Here is a 26,091-nt window from a genome sequence, read left to right as displayed (position 1 = left end):
CATATTGTTTTTCATCAACCGGGGCTGTCAGACAATATATGCACACTCAGGTTCCGTCCAGGATACAATTACAATGTGTTCCTATGTGTTTGCTGGGAGGTTGAGCCTTTTTCCCATACACATGATGAGTTCATCCTATTGTACCCTAACTCTGTGTCAAATATTCCAGCCAGGGTCGGGACATAGGGTCACAGTCTGTGTGTGTGTGTGGGTTTCATGAGCAGGAATGTGTGACATCATTCAACCAAAACAGAGGGGGCACATGCACTGTAAATACCCCCCACAACCACAAGAAAAACACACCCATGCAGTAGTTACAGTTATGAGGATTTGCTCCACCAGATTGTTTATGAGTTGCAGGAAGCTTAAAGGCTGTGTCCTAAAGGTTACATTCATCGTTTTCAAAAGCCAGATATTAACGTTAATTGAACATTTAGGATGCCAGATTAAAACACTCTCCCCTTCTTAAAAACATCCCAAATCATTTGCCCATCCCCCATTTGCTTTACTTTCTTATTCCTCCTCTCTTCCCATCACTAAACCCATAAGTGGTGGCAGAAGAGGATTCTTTAATAAAAATAGCTATGCTACACTGTAAAAACACTCCACTACATTAAACGTTCTGCAATGAAAGTGTTATGTAAGTTGGTCTATTATTAGCAAAATGTGTTTAAACTGAACAGTGTGAGTTCTCAATGCAGAAAAACAGCACCTGTGAGTGCAACTCTAAATTACATATAATTAGAATAGGAATTATTATGCATAAAAGTTGGTGGAAGTGGCGCTTACTTTAAATATGATGCATGTTGGTGGATAGTTTCATATTTTATAAGCAGATTAAATGTTTTATAGGGTTTTGAAAGTAGCTAACTAGTAACTGTATTACAATGGAGTACAATATCTCCTTAAGTCCTAGTTGACTTGAAGAAGGCTGAAAAGTAGCAGAAACGGAGTACAATACCTCAAAATTACACTTAAAGGTGCACTGCGTAGTTCTGGGGAAGATTTTTTTATCAGAAGAGAAAGATCTTCATTGACTGATGTGTTTTTTATGCCATAACAAACTAAATTAACAAAGTCTGTGTTTTCATGACTGAATAAACAAACAAACAAACACAAATTCACACTGTTTTACTTTTGTTTATATTTGGCGGACCCTGCCACCTTTCTAGCTTCAAAGTGTTCTGGGGACCTAACTTACCTCTGAGAACAGCTTGTTTATTCTGGTATTATTACCTCATTAATACACACATATAAATATAAAAATATAAGGTACATAGTGCCCCTTTAAGTTAGCACCTGAGTATATTCCACCAAAGCAAAAAACATCCCTTTAATTTCATGGAGCTAAATAAAAATGCTGACTCAAAGAGAGGCTGAGTCAACCAGCTCTTTTATGAAAATGACACCGGATGTCGGGGACACTTTTTAGCGGAACATGCTGACGAATATCTGCCCCCAGTTCGCTATTTTTGGATAGAAAAGCTAGCTGTGTGAGCTAACGCGCTACTTTTACTTGCGTTAAAGTGAGCACTGTACCTTTAAAACAAACTGCTCCCTGTGTTCTGTCCCAACTGTCGAACCGACCGGTGGCCACGTACGGCTGCGTGCTCAGCGGTTATCCCGCGGTCTGCTCGTCAACGGCGGGCTACTTTATCTGGTCACCGTCGCGACTTTAACGAGATATCATCTAATTTTAACCACTTCAAGTGTTATTGTCCTGACAGAGGAGCGGAGGGTAAAGTTTTGAATGAAGGTTCCCCGCTGGGACTGTAAAGCGGGAGGAGGGGGCAGTTTGTGGGGTCGTCCGGGCTATCGGATCTGGGATCTGCTCGCATTTATAACCAGACAGACGGCGGCTTGTTCTGGGCAGAGCTGAGCTGAGCTGAGCTGGACGGACGGAGCTACGGAGGGGAAGTTTCAACGAGGAGGACGCAGAGTTTTTAACTTTTTAGTGATTTAACCCGGACTATAAAAAGAGCTGGAAAGTTTGGAATAACAGAAAAGTTTCTCCCTGGGTCCGGACCCCTGTCTCCTCTCAAGACTTCGAGCTGCTGGACTGTAAGCTAATAATTCACTCTGGAAATATCACTCTTTTACAGACTCGTGATTTAGTAAGAGTTTAATCTGAAAAAACAACAACTTTACTTTAGTTTATTGAAGCAGACAAACAACTTCGAAATGGATAAATACGAGGATTTAGGACTCGAGGCGAGTAAGTTTATCGAGGACTTAAACATGTATGAAGCATCCAGAGATGGTTTATTTCGAACCAGGAGGGATGCAGGAAACAACCCCGACTTTGAAGAGACGAGAAAAGTTTTCGCCTCCAAAATGACTAAAATACACATGCAGAAACACCAAGAGGAGATGGCGAAAACCACCCAGGCCATTAAAATGAATGGTGGATACAACAGCGCACATTACACCAAAGACAGACCGCCCATCAATAGTTACAGGCAGCCGGGTGAGGCGGCCGCGAAGCCCCCGATACTGTCTGGCCCTGTGCCGGGCACCACGACTGGGAGTCAGTACGCGCAGTTTGACGGCCAGAAACACCACACAGGCATTCAGTCTGAACCTCCAGCCGGCAGGGCATATGGCTACGGAAACAATTACGATAATAAGGAGCGCTTAGAGCCACATTCATACCAGCACACCACCCCTACTCCTCCCAGCCCAGGAAGCGCGGCTCACAGCGCGCCCACACATGCTCGCAACCCCGTCATCCAGCCTGATGCCTGGGCCCCATCCAGTGAGAGCCAGCGCTCCCCATCTTTGTCTGGGTCTGGGAGCAGCAGTCCATTACAGCACCAGTCTGCACTTCCCACTGCCAACAGTGTCCCACCCCAGCAGAACCAGGCTGTCACCCCGCTTGTAAACCAGAGCCCACTCTCCTCCGCTGGGCCAGCCAGGGGATGGGCCGGAGAGCCCCCTGGCTCAGCTAAACCAGACCTCATCCCTGCCCTGCCTCTGAGTGCCTTCACAGGAGGAGCTGACATGCACATGAAGCAGCCTTCCACACAGACTGCAGCCCATTACGCGCCACCGTCTCAAACTTCAAGACCCTCTACCAACCATAATGGTCCCGTGTCAGCTTCCTCGCTTCTACCTGCAACCTCTGAGACACTTCAACCCAAAGCCCAGATGGCAACTTCCCCCTTGATCCCTGGCAGTGTTTCCAAAAGCAGCAGCCAGACTCAAGGCCACAGCCAAATACCTGCACAGGCTGTCAGTGCTGAAGCTGACGTCCCGTGCTCCCCCAGGAATGGCCAACCACATTGCCAGCCTCTCCACACACAGCCTCCTGAACAACCTTCAGCAGCCGAAATAAAATTAGAGGCCCTCACTAAGCGGCTGGAAAAAGAGATGGATGCCCAACCGAAGGCTGACTACTTTGGTAAGACAGTCTTAACTACCCCACATCAACAAGGGGCTTCTATCAGTTAGGCCACCATTGAACGACAGAACTGCCTACCCACAGTTCAGAACATAAATCCACTTGTTTTTGATTTACACATACACACACAGTCACCCTTTGTCACGCTGTCTGTGTTTCCCTTGTGTGTTTGTTTCTGTAGTTTAATCAGGAGTGCCACCCAGTTGTCTTGTCTTTGTATGATGGCATTCTTGAGTGATGGTCTCTTTGCTGATAAAATAGCTGAATTTAGTAGGCAGACGCTGTGGGAGGCCTCTTCTTTTCTCATATGGAATGCAGACAGAATAATTTTCTAATTAGTTTCATGTTGTTTTTAAATGATTCATTGTCTGCCCTCTTGGCCACTGAAACAAACCCTTCAGCAATAAAACGCGGGGCCAAGGCCAGACTGAAGATTGTTGCCCTCTTATCTCCTCCCCAGAGATTTAATTGGTTAGTCTGATTGTATTAATGTTCCATCCCACCTTGAGTTAGTTTGACTGGCAGTGGCATTCACTGTTTTACAAATGATGCCATTATTACAGACCTGTGCTTGCACATTTCTCATGACTCTTTTTGTGAGCATGCCATGCATGCTTGTGCAGCTGATGAACACGTGTGCACAGGGAAGATGGTGATGAAAAACAACACCTGGGGCTGTTAGTTCTGGCTTTTAGGGGCACATTTTTGTAAGACAGTGCATATTTTATTTTGGACATCATTTCTTGTTTTTTGAGCTGCCTGGATCTGTCCATGCGTTTCTTGGAATTAGATATATTTAAAATGTATTATATTATTATCAAGGCATGAAAAAGAGGGGTCAAGTCTTGTAAGGCAAGGCAAGCTTATTTATATACCACCATTCAGACACAAAGCAATTCAAAGTGCTTTACAGGAGCATAGAAAATACAGAAAAAGTAGGACATTATGAAAATCAACTCAGATGCAACTAATATTTGAATCAATGCACAAGGTCACTGGCTGACAAACAGAGGCAGGCAGGGTTTTTGAAAAATGTCCATCATCAGCAGAATGCTCTGGTTTCTATTCCTCATACATCCGCTGCGCTATTTGGAGGAGCACTATCAGGAAATTAATGCAACATTGTAAAAACACATGTTCTGCTGTGAGGTCAGCTGACAGGATCTTTTCCCGGAGGCAGATGCAATAAATAGGTGAGGTGTATGCGTGTTGCTGGGAGTTTGTTTGTGCCAGGGAGAGCTGGTAATCACGTGGTGGCCAGGTGTTTGCAGCCAAGGCCATTCATGAAAACGGGATGTCCCACTAGTGAGAGAAAGAGTGTGAGATGGGTGATATCGTGTTCGAAGCCACAGAGCACCCCCATTACACACAAACACCCACACACGGCCCACCCTTGCCTCTCCGCTGGAGGAATTTCCCGCTGGAATGCCACGATTGTAATTCACAGCTTTCCTCAGCCCATTGATGTGCTTATGTTGGTGTGTAAGGGAAGATGTTCTGGCCTACGTCACTGTCACGACACGGCTCAGAAATAGCACAGAGACGTTAAAATAACAGTCGCGTGGGAGCGCACAGTGTGCAATCAGCAGAAGTGTAGGTTTTAAATTTGTACAGTATATGTCTTTTTTCACACACATAGTCCCACATGGCCCACACACAGTTCCTGGATGGAGTTTCCCACCAGACCATAGCTCATCCTCTGAGTCATGCTTTCATGCCAGAATAAACTTGTGTAGGCTAGTTTAATTTACAAAACTTAAGTTTCATCAAAGTTGACCTTCATAGTGTATATGACATTTTAAATACACTTAATATTAGAGCTGCAATGATTAGTCAATCATTCCCAACTATTTCAATAATCAGTTAATTGTTTCAGTCATTTTTTTGTTTTGTTAAACATTTGCTAGTTTTAGCTTCTTAAATGTAAGGATTTATCTGCTTTTCTTTGTCCTTTAAGACAATAAATGAAGAGTCTTTGTATTTTGGACTGTTGGCTGGGCAAAAGGAGCAATTTGAAGAAGTAACTTTTGTCTCTGGGAAATGTTGATGAGCACTTTTATGACATTTTGTAGACTAAATGGTAGATTGTGAAAATAATAGTTAGTTGCATATAAAGGTTGGGCGATGTCTACCGAATTGGCTTATGACAATGTCCTTAGTGAAACATCAAGTTGGAGGATGAAGTTGTCATTGAGGTAGTGTGTCCCCTCAGAGTTGCCTTACGGCAGTGGTTGCTCATTAGCACACCACTGTCGTCACTGCTGTTTCCCACTTTCGCTCCAACCCATTGAATTCACCCAGCAGAGATAAAACTCCCATCATCACTGACATACATTTAAAAGGGTCTTTGTCTCTGCACCGCATGCTTGAAAGAAACACACTAACAGCAGAAAACAAACAGCGCTGCCTCTAATGTGAATTTAGTGCCTTTGGTTTGCCAAAATGAGCAGGTTTAATAAGAAAATAATAAACGGGACATGGAGACATAACATTAGTGCACTGAGCAGCAGCAAACTTCTTTTTATTCTCTCTCCCACATGTCACAAATGCCAGCTATTCCTGCCTTAAAGCAACTCTGAGGGGACACACCACTTTATTGTGTTCTCAGGTGGGGGCATTTTAAATCACAATGTTATGATGGCACAGTCCTCAGAAGTTAATGACTTTCAGCCATCGGTGATGTATGATGCCATCATCTGTCAGCTCAACCCTGTTGCATAGATTGCCATATTTGTAGATCCCATTGTATTTGAAGATTATTAAGTTAAACCTGATGTTGTGGTGACAGGACTGAATTTAAGTGACACGGCTGTGTTTAAATTATCCATTGAGCTGTGTCCTTTTATGCCAGGATCCATCAGAGTTCCCAAACGTACACCTAGTTCTGATTGGCACAACTGCAGCTGGAAGTTCTGGGAAAATGGATCCAATGCCAAATGGCTGCACCGAGGGAACACTGAGGAATGTCTGAAGGAAGAGAGCAAGGAATTCTAGAAATGAGGTCTTAGGATGCGAAGGGGAGGGGAGTCCCAGATGAGTTTCGAGGTGCCTGCGGTGCAGTTGAATGGATGAGCAGACAAATGGAAGAGATTTAAGGTCAAGTCCATGGATGCTTCTTTGTCCTTGACCACGAGAGCCTTAGAGGATTTGAGATTTATAGACAACTTTATCCAAGAGGGGAGAAGTGGTGGGACATCCCAATGTTTAGCCTCCCTGCTTCCTCTAACTTTCACACACACACACACACACACACACACACACACACACACACACACACACACACACACACACACACACACACACACACACACACACTCATTCAGATGAACGTTTAGTGTTGTGTTAAGATGGAGGATTAATTTATCCCATCTGGCTGCTGAGTGGAAACCTTCGTCTTAACTCTTCCCAGGGATTCTTGGCTTCTACTTTGGCAGGCTTTTGGAGGCTGACTTTTATTTGTGTGTGTGCGTGTGTGTGTGTGTGTGTGTGTGATTTCCTTTCATTCACATCCATGTGTCTGTTTATCTATGAATATATGGCCTGTGGTATTTAACCAAATTTAATATGCGTTGTCACTTCTTCTGGGTGTGGTGTCTGTCTGCTGTGGTAAAAGTTAGAAAATGATGCCGTAGGTGACTCAACTTTCAGTACATTATAGTGAATGAGAGTGTGACGTACATGATCATTTACTACTACTTTTTAAGTTTAATTAATAATGTGGTGGATAAGGTTGTAGATGGAATTTGGTCAAAATTGTGAGTGAGAAAAGTCTTTCATTGCTAAGTCTACTACTTAAGATCTGAATACTTGGGGTTTATTGGAGAAGTGTTATTTTCACAACTACTTTAAGCTTCCAGCTACAATAGTAGAGGTGCACACTGTAAACCATCCTGAGCCAAGTTGAAACAGTCTGAAGCCATGTTTTACCATAGAAATTGCATGAACTAGTTAGCGAGCAAGCAAAAAAGTCAAAGCAATGGATAAAAATGTACATGATAGGAAGGTGGCACAACACAGCTCCATCTATTCAGTGTTTTAGATACTTCTTAGTGAATGAGGTGCTATGTACATACATTTTCTACCCTTAAAGTCAAGGTTCTATCATGTTGTGGATGTGTTATAGATGAATCTGAAACTGTTGAAGTGATAACACTCACTAGCTGCTTCAGTGTGTAGTGAGGGTCTCGTTTTCAGGCAGTGGCATATTGGCCAGCGAGCAGCCATCTACTGGGAGTTTTGACAGCTGGGAAAGGTGAGGGAGGGTTGGAGGGGTGAAGTTTTGGCTGCATGTTTTGCTTCCCCTCCCCCCGCTTGAAGCAAGCAGTCAGTCCCCTGAATAATCACACTGTTTTGGAACATAGGACTCTGGCCAAAAGCAGATTTGTAGTGGCCCAACCGGCGAGGAGGTTCCTATGAAAATAAGGAATTTTTAGGTCCTGAACAGGAAAAGAGAAAGAGAGACTTTTATTGCATTTTTGTTCTCATGGGGCATACAATTCAGAGCTATAAAAAATTTAAGGGGGAAAATGTCCTTGGCTCTGTGTCAGATCTTAAAAAAGTCCTGAGAGTGTGTTCTTTACAGTATGTGTTCCTGAGACTCTTATACCTGCTTCATTGTTTGTTCTGTGACATGAATTGTTTGTAGTCAACATTCACTGAAGAAAAGAAGAGAATGTGATTTAAAAAGCCTTCACTCATTTAATTGCAGTAGTTTGAAGGCACGACTACTTTATTGTGTTTTCATGTAAGCAAAAATGTTTACGTAAGAGCAACATTCTTCAGCTTTCTAATAATATCCCTCTATTATCTCTAAATCTTCTTTCCAGCCGTTGGGGCCCCTGATGATGTGTCCTCTGTTGTGGCATTAGGAGAGGCTTTAGTTGAATTATATATAGCTAAGTTGTGTGTTGTATTACTGAGAGTCTATGAAGAGAAACATTTGAAAAAGGTTATAAAATAACAGTGTGTTTTGGTGGAGGCAGCCGCGTGATGTGTGTTGGATACAGTGGAAACAGAAGTTTCTTTGTGAGTGTTCGAGGAGGACCTGGGCTGGGCTGGGCTGAGCTGGGCTGGGCTGGGCCACGCTCATCTGCTGAGCTCTACTTCTGTCTCCAGGGAGTTTTCCTATAAAACCACCACACACAAATAACCTCATGCACACTAAAAGAGAAGCTCCGGGTCTTGCTTTCATCTTCCATCAATGCCATCGCCTCTTCTATTAGTGTTACTTTGGGTTAAAACTTGATGATTGGATGATCATGTCACACCATATCTGATTGATTTAGCTGCTAGCTGGCTGCCCATTAGGGCCAGCAGTGATGGGGGTTGTCACTTGTCATACTCCACATGTCAGTTGTCATATCACAGCGTGTCATGCAGTGCAGGCTCAGAGGGAGACATGAGGTAATGGCAGGGAAGTGGAGCGATCAAAGATAGTATTTTTATGGCAGGTCTCAAATCAGCAGTGTTGCATCAGAAGCGGCTGCAGATAAAAAGTTGTTATTTATTGATCACATGGAAGCCCTGTGTTGTTCATGAGCTGTTCAAAGTCAAAGGAGAGATGATGTAATATTGCCTGACACGCTCTCATGTGATTTGCTTTTTAAAGGCCTGAACTGGTATTATTCATCCAACACAGGAGATAAAACTCTTGCTTTCATCTTCTTTTTATCTCTATTTCTTTTTTTTTCTTTTTACATTTTTTATTTCTTCTGCATGTTCTTTACAAATCTAGTTGGCTTGGATGAGTGGATGGATTAATATTACTCCCGTGTCTGTTAGGGTAGGAACATTTGATCAAAGACTTTATTAACAGACCTCTCAGTCTCTGAGCCAAGTCAAACAAGCAAATAAGGATATATTTCCGCTTTCACTGATACAGCCGGCTAACCAGCTTCCTGACTTTTGTGAAGTGATTTTTTTTTCTCTGTCTCCATTGTTTTTGTCTGGTTGATTCAGGATCATAGCCATCACAACTCTCTTTTGTCTTGATACAATAAACAGTGTCTTAATTTATATCTCAGATCTAGTATTTGACCAATTTAGTGTGTGACCATTGTCTTGATTTTTTATTGTGTAAGTAATTAAAATGTCTTCATCTGACTTTTTCATTTGTTGTGTTGTGTTCCAGGAGTCTGCGTTAAGTGCAACAAGGCCGTGTATGGAGCCAACCAGGCCTGCCAAGCTATGGGTAGCCTTTACCACGACAGCTGCTTTACCTGCAGCGCCTGCAGTAAGTACAAACACATACACAACACACCTTCACTGAGTCTTTTGTTACCATTCAAGCACTTTCACCTTCTCTCCTCGGTTGATTCACATGTAAAGTTCACATCACCTCCTGAATAATGAACTTCTAAAGACCCTGTCCTCTTGATTTAAAAGTGGTACCTTCCTCTTTAGTCGTTCACTGGCCCGAGTAAAAACACACAATTATTTGGGGATTACTGTCCTGTGCCGCTGGTGTTTGGTTTCTGGGTGTGCCAGTCACTCCTCCTGCCCACACAGAGCAAGACTTTTTGCCGCCCTAGTTCATCCATCAGTAAACAAAATAGCTTTTAGTATAGATTAATGCTCTGAGTGTTTCCAAATCTGGTGCAAATCTTGAGACTGAAAATCTCAGACTTGAGAAAGGCGAGGATTATAAGTGTCAGCAGGTACTTCATCGCGCTTGTAATGAAACAATGTCGTACTTGTCGCACCTTGTACGAGTTATCTACAGGGCTTATTTGTTTAGAAATACTTTTTCAACAACTTCAAAGACAATATCTGTTCTTCGCTTGTGTTCTTTTGGTTTTAATTACATGAGACAGATGCAGTTTTAACTTTTAAGACATAATGAGTTTGAATAAACTACACGTGTGTTGGGACGGCTAACACTGAAAATCACACAGGAAAGGTAGCATAAAGTTTCCACTGCATAAAAGTGAACTGTTTAATATTCGTCTATTCATCTGTTCTGTCAATGTGACCTCTGTATTGTGTGTCAGTGTTGGCCAGGTTTTTGGTTTTGACAGTTAAGACAGTTAACCCAACCAATTAGGGAGCAGCCAGGTATCAGTTGAGGTTCATTGCTCTTACTGCTCTGTCCAATGTATGTGTGACCTGTAGCTTCCTGCTTGGACTCTCTGGCTCTCTGATCCAACCAATTAAATCTTTGTCCCAATTATCAGATGGTGGGTATGTGGAGTATTTATGGCACTGCCGTGACCTCTGCTCATGGCCATTATTCTGCATCACCTTTGACCTCGCTGCTTACGCCCCCAAATGTATGATTAACATCCCTGTGTTTTCTTTTTACACTCCATTGTGCGTGTGTGCTTGTGTAAGATGAAAAAGAGGAGACACAATGTGGCTCTGAGTGAAGCTGATGTCTAAAGTGGGGGTAGAGGAGTTTACACACCACATACCTCTCATAGCTGGCTCCACGTGAGGGCATAAGGGTTGTACTCGCTGTGAGTGGCCCCAGGGAAAAGCATCTCTGCTGGGGAGGAATGCAGGCACAGGGGCCCTCTGTAGGTCCGGCTCCAGGAGGACACTGGGTGCTGTTATGTCAGCTGGGCGCAACAAGATGGGCGTACAGTGGACAGGGAGACCTTTCAGGGGAGCACACCACTTACCACACGCAACCAGGACGTGGGGGCACACTCATACATACACATGCCTCAGTATTCTTACACCCACACAGTAAACAGTGTGATGCAGTCAGATATGTATGTTAAAAATTAATGATTCATTGATTAATCACTATTAAGATTTTTTTAGACTAAAAATGTAATAACTGACAATCAGAGGTGGGTACAAATGCATCTTGTTACAAATTACAAATACTTGCTTTTCAAAAATATCAAAATAAAATACAAAGTGCTGGTATGAGCAAATGTATTTAATTAGAATAAATGAAATACATTAAAAAAAATACAAAAAGACACTATACAAACCAATATCATTACATTTTAGCCATTTAGTAGCCTAAATATGGATTGGATTTTGTTGAGCCACTTGTTGAATATCAGCGGACGGGAGCTCTGCATTTTAAATTTGCATCCCTAATGTAGCATGGTGCTTGTATGGTAGGCATCCCCATCAGAATCTGTATGTCAAGGCAGCTGTCACGCTTGTTGAGTTGCATAACAAGTCTTTATGACTGTGAACTTCCTGCCATGCCCTAACTCCACCAGTTCCCCCAAGGTGACGGAAAGGCAGGAGAACATTCCTGGTGGCGAGTAGACATGCAGCCTGACTGCGTGTCTGGGATTCGGCACTGCGCTGCAGGGGGGCTTCCCTTCAGGCTAATCATTGACTGTTTGCAAACAGTTAACAGTAAAACCCAATTCCAGTTGGAGATTAAGCTCAAGTCTGTAATCAGGGAAACCTGTTTACACGGTGGGATAATCGCAAAATCTGTGAAAAAGAAACAAATAGCCTGTCTTTATATGATATTGTTTTGTATTTTTCCCTGTATACTTATATGTAACATTTACCACAGATAGAAATGCCTTCACATCTATTGACACATTAAGAGTCTTTTTTTATAATACTAATAGAGCAGCAGTGAAGGTGTAATTTGAGTTTGTAAGGAACAGTCTGAGAATCTGCTTTCATAATATCCGCTCTCTTTTCCCTGCCTGTTGGCAGGCTTTGGAGAATAAAAACAAGGATCTGATTGGTCCTGAATCCACTGGTATGTTAACATCTGGTGGGTAGATTGTCAGGACTTTGACCAAATGTTCCAGGTGCTGTTCACAGTCTGAAAAATACATTGGGATGACCAGAAAGAAATCTTGTAGGCCTGCATGATATGAGGAAAATCTGTGAGGAAAACAATATGATATTGAACAGTATTGAAGTGCACACATTAGCTCTTCTCTCCTTCCTCGGTTCATCGTGCTAGCTAACCTCGTAGTCTCCACCAAACCGACACCATTGTTCAGAGGTCAGCTGACGTCTAGCTGGGGCTTCTTCTTAATTTGCCAGTTAGTGTAATTTCATGGCCAGCGTGATGGTGATAAAAATATGTTTTATCAGTCACCACTACTTTTTGGTCAATGAACATAGATATTTTCAGCAGACTGAATCTTAGAGTAAACAGGCTTTGAATGTGAAATTGGTATAAAAGAGACGTGGCTCTTTTGCTGAGATGTCTCACTTGAGTAATTTACTCACAGCAACGAACAGGGTCGAGGCTTGATTAGAAAGTCATGGTAGGGTCATTGTGAATTCCTTATTTTCTGAACGGGATTACATAAGGGAATTCGTAGAATGTTTTAATTAGAAAACGGCCTTGTGTTTTGTTCTATCCCTCAGGTATTTTACATTTTTATGAAAGTGCAATAGTCACTGTTCTTTCTGGTGCTTTTAAAATAGTCAGCCCTGACTCCTGACTTTAATTAAGCTCTTATCTTTCCGCAAAGCTCAGAGCCTTCCCTCTCTGACTCGCTAGGAAAAAAAGGAAAGGAATGTGAAGAAGAGGAATGTTCATATCTCATTTTCATCCTCTTCACCCTTCTCTCCTTCCTATAGGGACACAGTTCCAAGACTGTCTGTCAGTAATTAGCCCAGACCAGTTCCACACCTTGGCCTCCATCGAAATGACTGGTCTCCACTTAGGTTATTGTGTAAACCTTGGCCAGACCTTGGTTACTGCATGACTATTATTATTCTATTAAAGTAGGATAATGTAATTGTGAATAACTGGTTCAGAGAATTTCATTTGCCATTGATATAATGAGATGAATCATGAGGCTTCAATTTCTTTCTGATTTCTTTCTTTTTTTCTTTTCTCATGATGTATTCAACTTGTAATTCAGGCTCAGCGAAGAACAACAGGGTGTATCGTTCGTTGACCCTTCCAGACAGTGAAAGTATAGCTTCGATCAATAGTCCACTGATTTTAAGAGACAAGTAGAGAATAGTAGGGTCAACCTCTTTAGCTCAGCTCTTTTTTTCCCTGACTAGAGTAAAATAATTATTTTCTTCCCTTTGTAGTTTGATTGCACTGATCTCTGGGTAGGTCTATGTCCTGAAATGGGTGAAATATGGCAAGGACCTCTATTACAGGAAATTTGAATGATAGTAAAACTTGTGGAAAACTCTTAAAACTTGAAAATCAATTGTTAAAGGGTGTAGGGTTAAAATCAGCAGGCTGTAATGTCTGCTCTTAGCCAATACAGTAAATGAAATACCGACAAAGCAGAGAGCTTCATCACATGGATGCAAAAACCATCATCAGCAATTTGCAACATTGTCCTTGATCGTCTAATGCTCCCAGTGATATTAAATGAGCCATGTTATGCTCAATTTCTGGCTCATACGTTTATTTTGGGTGTCTACTTAATAATGTTTACATGCTTTCATGTTCAAAAACACATTGCTTTTCCCATACTGTCCATTGTTGCAGTGCCTCTATTCACCCTCTGTCTGAAAGTTCAGTTTTAGGGCTGTCGGTGAGTGTCTGTGGCCTTAGCTGTTGTGTGTTGTGTGTCCCGCAACACTGGAACTAGTCGTCCTTTACTGGCAGTTCTTTTGGCAGACTGAGCTTGTAGATGCGGCAGAAGAACCCATCAGTAAGAGAAATATGATCTATATTGACGCTGCTGCAGTTTCCTATTTTTGAATAGTGAATGCAGACCGGTGGTACTGTATGGAGAGATATTTCCTCTCACGCAGTTGCAGAATGTACAAGCTAGCTGGAAGTGAAATGTATTCTTTGCAGTGTGTTCCAACGCAGCTTTTTTGACCAAGTCACAGGCAACTCGAGGTGACACAACAGCCGAGCTTCCTTCACCAGTTCTTTGATGTCATTTCGTGTGCCAAAAGTTTTAGTGCCCGTCTAAAAGGCCAGGCTGCTGTGATTGCTCAGCTCTCACAGACCTGAGCAGGCAGTGCTCACCGTGTTTTCTGCATCAGCTCTGCTGTTTTTTTTTGTAACCATGACTTTACTTGAGGCATTGCTGAGGGCGGTGACTGAATAGTTGTGATGTCAAAACCTCACTGAAGTCCTGATGGCTCGTTTGAAGGCACAGTTTGTGAATACAAACTGTGTACATTTCAATGTGGATTTAGCATTTTGATACTTTCACAGTATTTATATAACACATAGAACTGCTTTCTTATCAAAAAAGACATGAAATTTCACTTTCTCCTGTATGGGACCTTTAAATGCATATATACAGTATATCATTTGAGAGACAAAGAGATAATGAGACTATCTGGATTGAAGTAATCAGGCAAACAGAGCATGTGATGGAACATGGGAGATAAAGGAGGCTCCTGTTTACTGAGGTTAACCCCTCCTCTGCCCTGCTGTCCCCTCCTTCACCTTCCCTCTCAGAAAATGTGAGGAATGTTCCCTCTTCCTGTGGGACATGGACAGGAATAGCTATGTGAAGTGTTTTGGTGTTTGTGTGTGTGTGCCCGCCAGATCCAGACGTAGAACTATTAAAGCACACAGACAGACAGGAAGCACACAGCATGTGGAGAGACACCAGAAAGGAACAAAGAAGAGGAATAGCAGGTCGTTGTAGGTCTTAGCCTGTGGTTGCCATGAAATACAGAGGAGTGTTTAATCTGTTGTACCTGTCTAGTAATTGGATTTAATCCTGGTTTTTCCCACGTGTTTGATCCAGATGATCTTCCTTGTCCTACTAAAGCCTGCTCTGTGTCCCAGCAATATTATATTAAGACACCAGCACACCACAGATCCGCTGTTTGATTTATCTGCCTTGGATTCAGCAGGATATAATGAATATTGCAAGAGGGTCCATTACCTTCAAATGGGTGTAATTAATCACCACAGTCTTTATGCAGTAGTGCTGTAACTATTTTCTGAGACTGGGCTCATGACTTTGCAAGATTTTCCACTAAAACATTTCAACATGCTTTCATTGACTTACCTTTTCTTGTCTGCTTTAATCAACTTATTATCATTCAGTAGTTCTTTTTTTAAGAGTGTGTCTTTAAGAGTCCTAGGTGAGGATCTTGCTGTGTATTGCTCCAATGAAATGATACAAATGGACTTTTCTGTCTGTCTGTCTGTCTGTCTGCAGGTCGAAGGCTCAGAGGGAAGGCGTTCTACTATGTCGGAGGGAAGGTTTTCTGCGAGGAGGACTTTCTGGTGAGCAGCCAATACACGATCAATATCTTGTATATCTCAACTGAGGTATGAGCCTTCAACTTAAATACAAAATATCGGTTGGAGACTTTGACCTCGTGGCCCAGTTTTAGCACCTAATGCCGCTGATTCATATCAGTTTCCTCCCTTGGGTGAGACTGGAAGGAGGTCAGTAACTGGAGAAGATGCTTTGCTATGTTTGTAGGGTGGAGGGTGATCAGGCTGTTCACACCAGTGCAGAATGACTGTGCGTACTTTCAGTATGCAAATAATAGGACGCACATTAAACACAATTGAAAGCCCTTGAAAATGTAAATTTCCGGCATGTTTCGTCTTCATATGATATCCACCCTTTTTTGTTAGCTGTAAGTGTTACCCCAACTCATCCTTTTAGTCACACCGTCAGTAGTTTGGTGCTTGTTTACCCCAGGAGCACTGTCTGTGTAAAACCCCATCTAATTGCCTTTCCACTAAAACCTCTTAGTTGGACAATTAAAATCAGAATTTATACAGAATTAAATTTGTTCTGGCTCTGCTCCCTCTATGTGCCGTTAATTACATCTGCTCTACTGCCAGGCCTGTTAATGTGGCGTCTCTTGACTGACACTGCTCATACATAATAACACATCCAAAAGCTGAATTGACTGATTTAAATACTGTATGAGTTAATGCAGGAACCACAATCATATTAACTGAAAAATGTGTCCAGTAATCCACAGGGGAGACACTTATGATACATATCACCATGAAGTTTAAGTTTAAATATGCAATTGATGCATTATCTAATTAAAAATGTACCAATGTGCATCATTGTTAGAACAGAAATCTGGGATATATTGGATAAAGCCAGGTTCAAAATCCTTGCTTAATTTCGCAGACATTCAAATCCCAAGGTTTTTACAGACTTTTCTCATATCTCTACTTAAATCAGAAAATCTATGTCTCAAAGGAGACAAATAGCTAGCTAGTTTCTCAGAAACTGAAACCAGTGATTTTTAGGAGGGATTTTAGCACAACTACACACGCTAAACCGTATAGCCTGCTTTAAATTGTGCCTTAAAGACACTGCAGTTGCTCAGTCTGAAACAAAGTCAGAAATTTCAACCATCCTTTAAAAAACCAAATTCCAATGACCTCACTGTCGTCTTTTTTCTCTCTGTTGAAGTACTCCGGTTTCCAGCAGTCTGCAGACAAGTGCAACGCATGTGGACATCTGATCATGGACATGGTTAGTGTCTGCTCTTCTCTCCAGCTGTGTGTACTTTTGTGTGTTTGTGTGTGTGGGTCCGAGCCCGGTGATCTCAGCAGAAACTCAGAGTTACTTCACCCTAAATGAGCTTTTTGTGGGCACATCTGGTTAAAGACTCAGGAGGAAGCTTTGGCTGTGGATGTGCGTCTCACACAGACATACCCTCACACACATACAGTCTCATGGGTAAAAATCTAACTGACACACACACGCACAATTGATATGAGTAATTACTTACATATTATCCTGAATACTCTGGGTGGGCTTATTCTTGGCTTTATCTTATTTTTAGCTGCCGTTAGGACCCAATATCCCCTCAGGGATCATGAAAAATTCATCTAATCTAAAGGCAAAGATTTTTTAAGAACAATGGCTATTTTAATTTAATTGGATACAAATATTGAGGAAATGTAAAATAGCAGTAGCGGGATTTAATGGAGTATTGATGTCCCATTATTCTTTGCTCATTTCTGTCTTTATAGATCCTGCAGGCCCTCGGAAAGTCATACCACCCTGGCTGTTTCCGCTGTGTCATCTGTAATGAGAGCCTTGATGGAGTGCCCTTCACCGTGGACACTGAAAATAAGATCTACTGTCTCAAAGACTACCACAGGTGAGAATCATTTCAAGGGGACACGAGTGCAGGACCTGGATTTATCTGTGTTAAGTTAGTTTAGCGTGACAATGGAAAAAAAAAATGTCTAGGTGTCATATTGCAATTTAAGTGACAGCACAGCTGCTTAACTTTCCCTTGTTATTGCAGGATGTAGTAGAGAAGGGTCGGCCGAGTCTCTCTGAGCCACGTGTAGTGGACACATGAGAAGTGTAGTCAGGGATGAAAGGAGAGGGAGGGGGAGGGAGAAAAGATCACTGTTCAGTTAGAGGTGTGAAGATTGCCGTGCTCCTCTGGTCCAAACTCAACAGTGACAAGCTCTGTGAGGACAATATTCAGTTTAACATCTGAGTGAAAAAATCATGGTTTTCGTGTGTGGAAGTACAACAGAAGCACCTGTAGTGCTTCAACAGCTATAGGCTTTCTTCTCCCTGCTGGGACAACATGTACAGCACAGCCAGGCACATGGCTGATCACTGTCTGGCAGCTCCCACATGTTCTCTCCGCTGATTAAATCAGACAAACCTTATTGTGTATACAGTATGTGTTTGACTTTTACCCACAGTCATGCCCATCCACACTGAGAGGCCCTTTGTTATTCCCTCAGACATCCAGGTGCCAGCCATATGTGTGGAAATAATGAATTCATTTTGCTTTTTGTTTTTCCAACTCCCGTCTGGATTTGGGGGTCACGTGTGTGAGGAGAAAGCCAGCACATCTGCAAACCTGGCATCTTCGTAGACGAATCAGAATCTTGAATCTGGTCAGAGTCGGGGGGGGGGGGGGCCTCAGCGGGTTTAAAGGTTGGGGGAAGGGCATCATATATGACCTGGGACATTAATAGTCTCTAGATAGAGGGAATTTGAATTTAGGTCATAAACAGAACTGAGATCTGTTCATCCAGTCACTTGTTTGAATGCAGTTCAAAAACTTAAATTATTATGCATCTCACTCTTTCAGGGTCCTGGCGCCTAAATGTGCAGCATGTAAACAGCCCATCCTGCCCTCAGAGGTAAGCCAACACTCTGGGTCATGATTAGATATTATCATATATTCTCTCATTTTATCATGTTTTTGACACATATGTGAACTCAAGTTCTCATATTCAAGGTATTGGGGTTCATATGTGTCAATCAATCAGTTAAAAATGTCCCAAATCTTTCACAGATCGAGATGTTTATCCTTCAAAAAGATTTATATTTGTTTTAAATGTATAAGTTCGAGGAAAACCATAAAACCATTTCACCCATTGGGATTTAGTTTTGACCAGTGGATTTGAATACCTAAGTGGACATAGGTAGTTGTCTGCTAATTAGTATTAGAGACTGATACTCGTTTTCTGGGGCCAATGTTAATACGATATTAGTTAGTAAAAAAGTCCTGATTTCGCTATATCTCCCTATATACGAACATTTTTTGCAATGATCCCTCAAATGTGGTTATAAAACACTTGCGACAAAGATCTAATGGAGGCAGGATCTTTTACAGTTTAATAAACTTCCAAAAATTACCTCAGTGCACTGGAAATGTAATAAATTTTAACTACCCAATCTTATTCTGTATTTTATTTTCTCTTAAAAACCCAAAAAACAATCTTATTTAAAATCTTATCTAAAAGTTTTTTTCATGTATTTTTGTGACATGACATGCCTGTATTAGTAAACTAATAGTGGAGAGATGTCAGGAAATTAGGAGAGAGAGAGAGAGAGAGAGAGGGAATGAAGGGCCGTAGCCTGACTTAAACCATGCACATCCTTTTACCTCATCCACAAATGCCTTGCTTCTCAGTTTACAAGTGACTGTGATAACTTAAATATTGAGTGACACACTCGTATGAACTTAAGATACACCCAGTAGTTGCTGTTGACTGAGGATTATGTTGTTTGTTAAGGTGATCAGTGCCATGTTTCTTAATTTCCCTGCAATAAATGAACCTAGATGCACATAACAATATGATCATTAATTCATGGATGTTTTAACCTGACTCTGGAGGACGACCAGCCCTCTTGTGGACCAAGTGGTTCACCTTTACCTGTGGACCTTCAAGCACCAGGAGCTCAGCAGACTATAAATCATTATCTGCTCATTTTGACTCACTCATGACCCAAACTCTAAACTTAGCTGTGCAAGTAGCAGATAGTTCAATATAGCCATATTTCCCACTAGACCACAGGTCGAAACACTGTGAGGCCTAATATCTCTCAGCTTTGATTTGATGTGGTGTCACGGAAGATCAGATTGGACTGTAGGGAGAAGTTCAGTTCACACTCAGACAGGACATGCTGACAAAGGCAAAGAAATGTCCAAAATTAGAGTTGACTTTGGTGGAATGTCCCCTGCCCTCCCCTTTGAGTAAGCGGTGAGGCCGGTATTTAGAGGAGAGGTAGTGTGTGTTGGTGTGTGTGTGTGTGTGTGTGTGTGTGTGTTGGGGTAGGAGGCTCAGTCTGCCTTCTGCATTTATGTAATTTATGTAACGATTGTTCAGGGGAGTTCCCTCTCAGGCTATTACTGTAAACAGAGAGAGATGACTGAAAAAGAAACAGCTTCTGTCTCTATGGAAGTGAATAATCATGGGGACAAAGAGCACAAACAATCTGAGATAGAAGATCTTTGTACAGATTTTTAAATGATTTACTACCATCTTCAGCCCCTTGTGGCTATATCTTGTGTCTATAACTATGTATGCCAATTTGACTTCTCTGTAAGGCCTATCGTGTTACAAGCTTTTTGAGTATGAGTTCTTTTTTTTAGTAGTAAAACAGTGAATAGTAAATTCTGAAAATATAATAGAACTTCACTGATACTGTAGCTTATGAAAGATGAATGACAAACCCTTAAGCCCCAAGGTTGTAATGCAGAGGAGTAGTTTAAAGTACAGAGAACTCAGCTCTTGGCTGACATCACGGTGCGCACACTCTTTTATCGATCTTTTGAAGCTTTTGTCAGGCTTAACAGAATAAGACAGTGGAGAGTCTTCTGGCAAGATTGGCTTCAGTTGCATTTGTCTGTGTGAATTTCTTTCCAGGGCTCTGATGAAACCATTCGAGTTGTATCCATGGACAAAGACTATCATGTGGAATGCTATCACTGCGAGGTGGGTTGAAACAGGTCACATTTCAGATGGTTACACAACTGAAAATAAAGCTTTGCATTTGAAAATATGCATGTTTTAGTGGCTCTGAGCCAGGGACGCTCTGAATGGCTCATTAAGAGAAATCATTATGAGTAGATCCCTGATCTTAATTACAGTCTTGGCTGTAATTATGTACTGCTTAGGAAAGCAGGTATGCAACACCTCATCATCCCTATCTCATCATTTTACTCAAGTGCCTCTTCTTCTTTCTTTTTTTTCGTCCAAAGGCTGATTGACAGGTGCTGTTCCTTACTTCATGTAAATACAAATCAGTGGGCTGTGAGTAGCAGCTCCCGGTTAAGATAGTGCTCAACTGTTGAGTGGCTGTGTCTTTCTGGGGTTTTTCTCAAGTAGTTCAAAGTGCAGCACCTTGTCTTTGTAAACAGATTTGAAACTGGAAGCCATGAAGCAGATATGGCATCCTTTATCAACCAGAGCACATTATTTCTTCTTTTAATTTGAGATTTGCTGAAAAGGAGAAGTTTAAATCATTTTGCAAATGTTTAAATGAACCTGTTCTAACTGCTGTATTTTTACACTTCCAAGGTAGTTATTGCTGTCCAGTCTTTCTGTGGTTGGAAAAGAGGCTAATACGGGGCAGAGATCAGACCAATTATCCTCTATCCCTCTGTTCAAGCTCATGTAACCTTTCAGTGGAGGTGTCTCATCCTTGTCCCTCCTTTTTGTTGTCCAGGAATGTAAGATGGAGCTGAACGACGAGGAGGGTCACCGCTGCTACCCTCTGAACGGCCACCTTCTCTGCCACTCCTGCCACCTGAAGAATATCGAGCCGGGCAGCTCCTCTCCCATCGCTGCCACCGCCTCCTATTAACACTACCATAGGTGGAGGGAGACACCTGGTGGATAAACGGAAGAACTGCCTCGGAGTGACTGACAGCAGGAGTGCATATGTACAATTCTTGTTGTAGAGGATTGATTAATGCGAAGTGTCAAATCATGTTTGATGTGTATTTTCACATGAATGTTAATGAAGTTTCCAATAAGCCTTAGGACGTTTTCACCCAATAATGAAGTATTATAATACACCAAAGCCCTACTTTGAATGCAGTGAAGCATTACGTTATACTGGCTGCATACTGAATGACTGAAGTGTTGTTATATGATTTATTTTAAATGTAAAAAATAAGTTACATTGGCTGTGAAAGTATCTGGTAGTCAACTTCACATTCACACTTATGCTGTGAAATTACAGTTCAAAAATGTGTCCATGAATCTTCTAACTAAAAGCTCTTGTGAGATTAGAGGTTTTTTACAGAATGTCCTGGATGCCTGTTGTGCCTCCACATCAGTTTCTACATGCAATAATGACATTTACAAAGGACAAATATTCCCCAAAAAAGCAACAAATTTGTGTTCAACATGATTTTAAAAAGGCAAAGCATATCAGCAATTCCTTCCTTTTCCATTTTTAAACCAGTTACCACTGTTCATTTTCTTCTCAAAGTGGTAACATTATTGTTCATTTTCCATATGCAATAAATTATATCAAATATTTTTTTAACACAACCATTCCATAGATATGTAAAACAGTGCCATTATCCTCAAGGTTGCTATGCCTTTATGTGCTTCGGGCTTACTATCTCACATTTCTATGGCTTTTCTCATTTGTTGAGTCTGAGAAAGAATGTTTCAGAGATCCAAGTTGTACTTTTCTGTACAAGATGAGCAGCCATTATTAGTCACATGCAGTCTGCTCTAAGCAGAGATAGATTTGTGAGTTCTCTATGCATCTATGAAGAGGTTAGTATTAGGCCATTAGATCTATGTATTGTGTTACATTTGCAACCATTGTATATTTAAAAAAGATATATATATATATATAGTAGGCCTATACCCATATACTTTTGTTAAATTTTGACTTTTGTGCAAAACCCCTGAAATACTAGTTTAATTTGCAGTGGGAAGTACAGTTTTGATTGCCTACTCTGCCATCCATGTTATTCCTGTCTTGAGTTTACTAACTTAACACTAATGTTGCTTGTCATTTGAGGTCTTTATTTCATAGCCATCTGTAGTTATGACGAAGAACAAACATATGTGTTGTATGATTGTTGTAAAGAAAATATTTAATAAATGCATTTCAATAGACCAAACTTTGTATTTTAATTTGGGAATTTTTACATTAGAAAAAGATATTGCTTAGAATATAGATATACAGCACTTAGAATTAGCATGACCTTGATGACTGAGAACCTTCATCAACATGTTGACCATTAACGTGAGCCACAGTTTGTTCATTAAAATGTACTGTGTTTTTGTTTTTGTATTAACAATAACCACAAAGGAGTGGCCTGCTTTCAAAAGTCTCGTCAAAATCAAAGTCAAATCAATGTTTAATTTAAAGTTCCAGTAGCCTGAATACTGTCTCCAGGCATTTGGATTGGTCAGTTCTTGGTAGATCTTGGTAGAGATACCAGTGCTGATTGGTCATAGCATACAAATCCTGGTAGATTTGTGGTAGTAGACGGAAACGTGATTGGCTGATTCGCCAATTGCGCAATTAAAGTAAAACTGACTTAAAGTTGTACAGAGTCCCATTAAATTGCAGATTTTAGCATGCAGCCCATGTATTCCACTGTACATATTATAAGTTAGATAGAAACAAATTAGTGGTAGTTTCCATGGTTTCGGTGACTTTTTCTCTCGACATGCCCTAAAATGAATCAACCGAACATAGTTGAACCAAATTTTCTGAAAAAGAAAAGATCGAGCCAGCCAGGAGTCGAACCTAGAATCTTCTGATCCGTAGTCAGACGCGTTATCCATTGCGCCACTGGCCCGGATGTTGGAGGCATTAGGTAGCATGCTTATCAAGGAGGAGTACTTGTACCGGCGATGGTTCAACTCCAATCTTGGGCCCTTTGTTGCAAGTCACAGTTACATGTGCCACATGTAAAACACGCGAGCAGGAAGGAATCTGTGATCAAGTATTACATCCCTATAGTAACAAGTATTCAAATCATCCACTGCTTCTTTGCTGATGGGAACCGACAGTCCTGCTGCGTTCACACCCGAACGGGAACTGGGACCAAGTCCTGCTTTTTCCAGTTACATTCCGATGTAAACATCATCAATGGGAAGAAAAGGGGATGGGCATTCTGAATGTGATTGAAGCTGTGTAGCTAGACAAGAGGAAGCCACCTTGACCACAGTAGGGGAGTGACTGATGACAAACTACAGTTCATTTAAAAAATGACGCTCTTTTATAGCTATAAAAGCAACAATAACATGTACCAATAATAATAAAAATAAGAAAATATAAACCTTGTACGATGTAAAAGTACATTTTGTCACAGCAAAACAAAGGGGACCCAAATGCAAGACACACAGGCAGACAAGAACTTAAGGAAAAGCGAGCTTTAGTTACATGAAATTGCATACATTAGAGACAGCAAAACTCAGGAAATCCAAGAACAAAAGCAAAAACAAAACAAAAAGTACAAACAGACTATATGCACAATGTTAGGTCGGGACAATTGCACACAGGTGACATCAGGGAGAGGCAGATAATCACAAAGGCGGGAACACAGACAAAGGGAGGAACTGGAAAGTGAAACAAGACCCATGAGGTGAGAACTTGAAAATAAAACAGGAAATAACAAAACCACAAACTCAAACTATGACACATTTTTATTTTCAGTACAACTAACTGTGCATCATCATAATATTATAAAATATATGAAACCATAACCAAAATCCTCATGCATGTGTTGGGGTTATAGTATGGTTTATTGATATATTCACATTTGATGTCATAACTGCACCCTGAAATGATTGTACTTATTTGTATGTATGTTCTCCCAAGTAAAGGTCATCGAGCACAGAGCCATTGACAAAGAGTTTGCAGGTGGAGATCACCTTTCCTATGACAAGTGTAAAAGAAGTCAATATAATCACTTTTTTTTTTTAAAATAAAGTTTGAATTTCATACCGACTGCCTGTTTGTTCAATTTGTTCAATGAAATCAGAAGAAATTCAGTTAAGTGTGAAAATGTTCCAGTCTCACAGCAGGTCTTTACTTGATTCTGTCTACTCTGATACTGGTGGTGATGGAATGTGATCATCTAAGTACATTTACCCAAGTACTGCCTTAAGTATACATTTTTGGTATTTAATTGAGTATTTTTATTTCATGCAACTTTTCTGATGATTCAAACACTTGAATGACGACTTTTACTTATACTCATCAAGAGGAGTCAAAGAAGGTGTGGAATTTGTCCTCCCTTACTGTAATATTCCCTTCCCCATTTAAAAAACACAAACTCATATTATGGAATTAAAACCAAAAGTTAATACAAAATGGACTAGGCTACAGAACATCGGGCTATGTATTGTGTTGAACTTAAATCTAAACCCTCGCCATGACTCATAAAACATGCCAAAACCAGGGTCGACTTGTGTACCTCTGATCCTGAGGCTCGACAGATGGAGCCTGGAAGTCAGAACAAAGGTAACTCAACATTCCTGGCAGCACCTAAAGAATATCTTTCTCTTATTTACTCTCTTCCACAGTAGTGACTGATTTGACTGTGACACCGATCTTCTTTCTCTCTGAAAATGTTTACATCTGTCAAAGATCTCCTCCTGCCAGAAGAGCTCATGGTTGTCGACTACTTGTCACAATTGAAGAGACATTTACCCACGCTGAAAGCCATGTTGTCGAGGTTGAGGACCCTTCCTGTGGCCGACCCTCTGCTGAGCTCAACAGGAGATACCCTCTCTGAGGACACCATATTCAGGTATGAATGTTCAGTGGTTGTTGCATCCTCAAATATTCTTATAAGGTGCAAGAAATGATTCTTACCTGCTTTATTGTACCATTCATTTCCTGGTTTGTGTGTAATGTTAAAACTTGTTTCAGGCACTGTGCGTCTTATGAGAAGCCTCCTGATGTGACCACCACTGATGTTCAGACATGTGCAAACATTAATGAGGAGTTTGTTCAAGAGTCACTGATGAAGGAAGAGGTAGTTAAAAATGATAAATACCAAAAGGTGTGCTTATGTATGAAATAGTTTTAACATTGGTAATTTTTTCTCTGTAGTCTCTGCTATTGCCAGTTGTAGTGGACACAATGAATCTGAGCCAGGAAGATTACACTGCCTTTTCAAGCATCCATGGTCGTATGAATGTTGTTCCTGAACAGCTGGATGAAGACACTCCAGTCCTGGATGTGCTTCATAGAGGTGAAGACAAGATGAGATGTAACTTTTGAAAGGTGCAGTTTTAATAGAAAGAGACAGTTGTTCTTACATTAGCGCTCATTTGGTGCAGTTTCATGTCAGTGTGAATATCTTATAGCTTGTCACTCCATTGTGAAAAGTTTTACTGAGATGCAGTCAAAACACACAAATTCCCAGAGTCTGTCACTGACAAGTCCGAAACAGACAGTGAATGGTGTTGTTTTTGTCACCTTGATGAAATACTTGTGAGGTGTACCGTGAGGCCATACAAAAAGATTTACAAGCACAGGAGACAGCAGTTGTTTTGTGAAACCCAGAAAGAAAAAAAGTGTGAGACACCGTAACAATCCCACACATTTCTTTCTCTTTTTGTCAGATAT

General features: G+C 41.2%; 1 protein-coding gene and 1 non-coding gene across 2 annotated transcripts; one reads left to right on the top strand and one right to left on the bottom strand.

Annotated features, from left to right (window-relative positions):
• Positions 1-1,871: 1,871 nt before the first annotated feature.
• On the top strand, positions 1,872-22,621 carry LOC141012502 (LIM domain-containing protein 1-like). Its single transcript, XM_073486002.1, has 8 exons — positions 1,872-3,400; positions 9,531-9,632; positions 15,448-15,515; positions 16,678-16,740; positions 17,244-17,374; positions 18,335-18,386; positions 20,400-20,468; positions 21,202-22,621. The coding sequence occupies exons 1-8, from the start codon at positions 2,182-2,184 to the stop codon at positions 21,337-21,339; spliced, it is 1,842 nt and encodes a 613-aa protein (XP_073342103.1). The 5' UTR covers positions 1,872-2,181; the 3' UTR covers positions 21,340-22,621.
• Positions 22,622-23,235: 614 nt separating this feature from the next.
• On the bottom strand, positions 23,236-23,308 carry trnar-acg (transfer RNA arginine (anticodon ACG)). The gene has a single exon. It is a non-coding gene; the product is annotated as a tRNA-Arg (tRNA).
• Positions 23,309-26,091: the final 2,783 nt, after the last annotated feature.

The sequence above is a fragment of the Pagrus major genome, chromosome 17, assembly GCF_040436345.1.
Source record: "Pagrus major chromosome 17, Pma_NU_1.0".
In the NCBI taxonomy this organism is placed as follows: Eukaryota; Metazoa; Chordata; class Actinopteri; order Spariformes; family Sparidae; genus Pagrus; species Pagrus major.
This window is presented reverse-complemented; position numbering and strand designations above follow the sequence as displayed.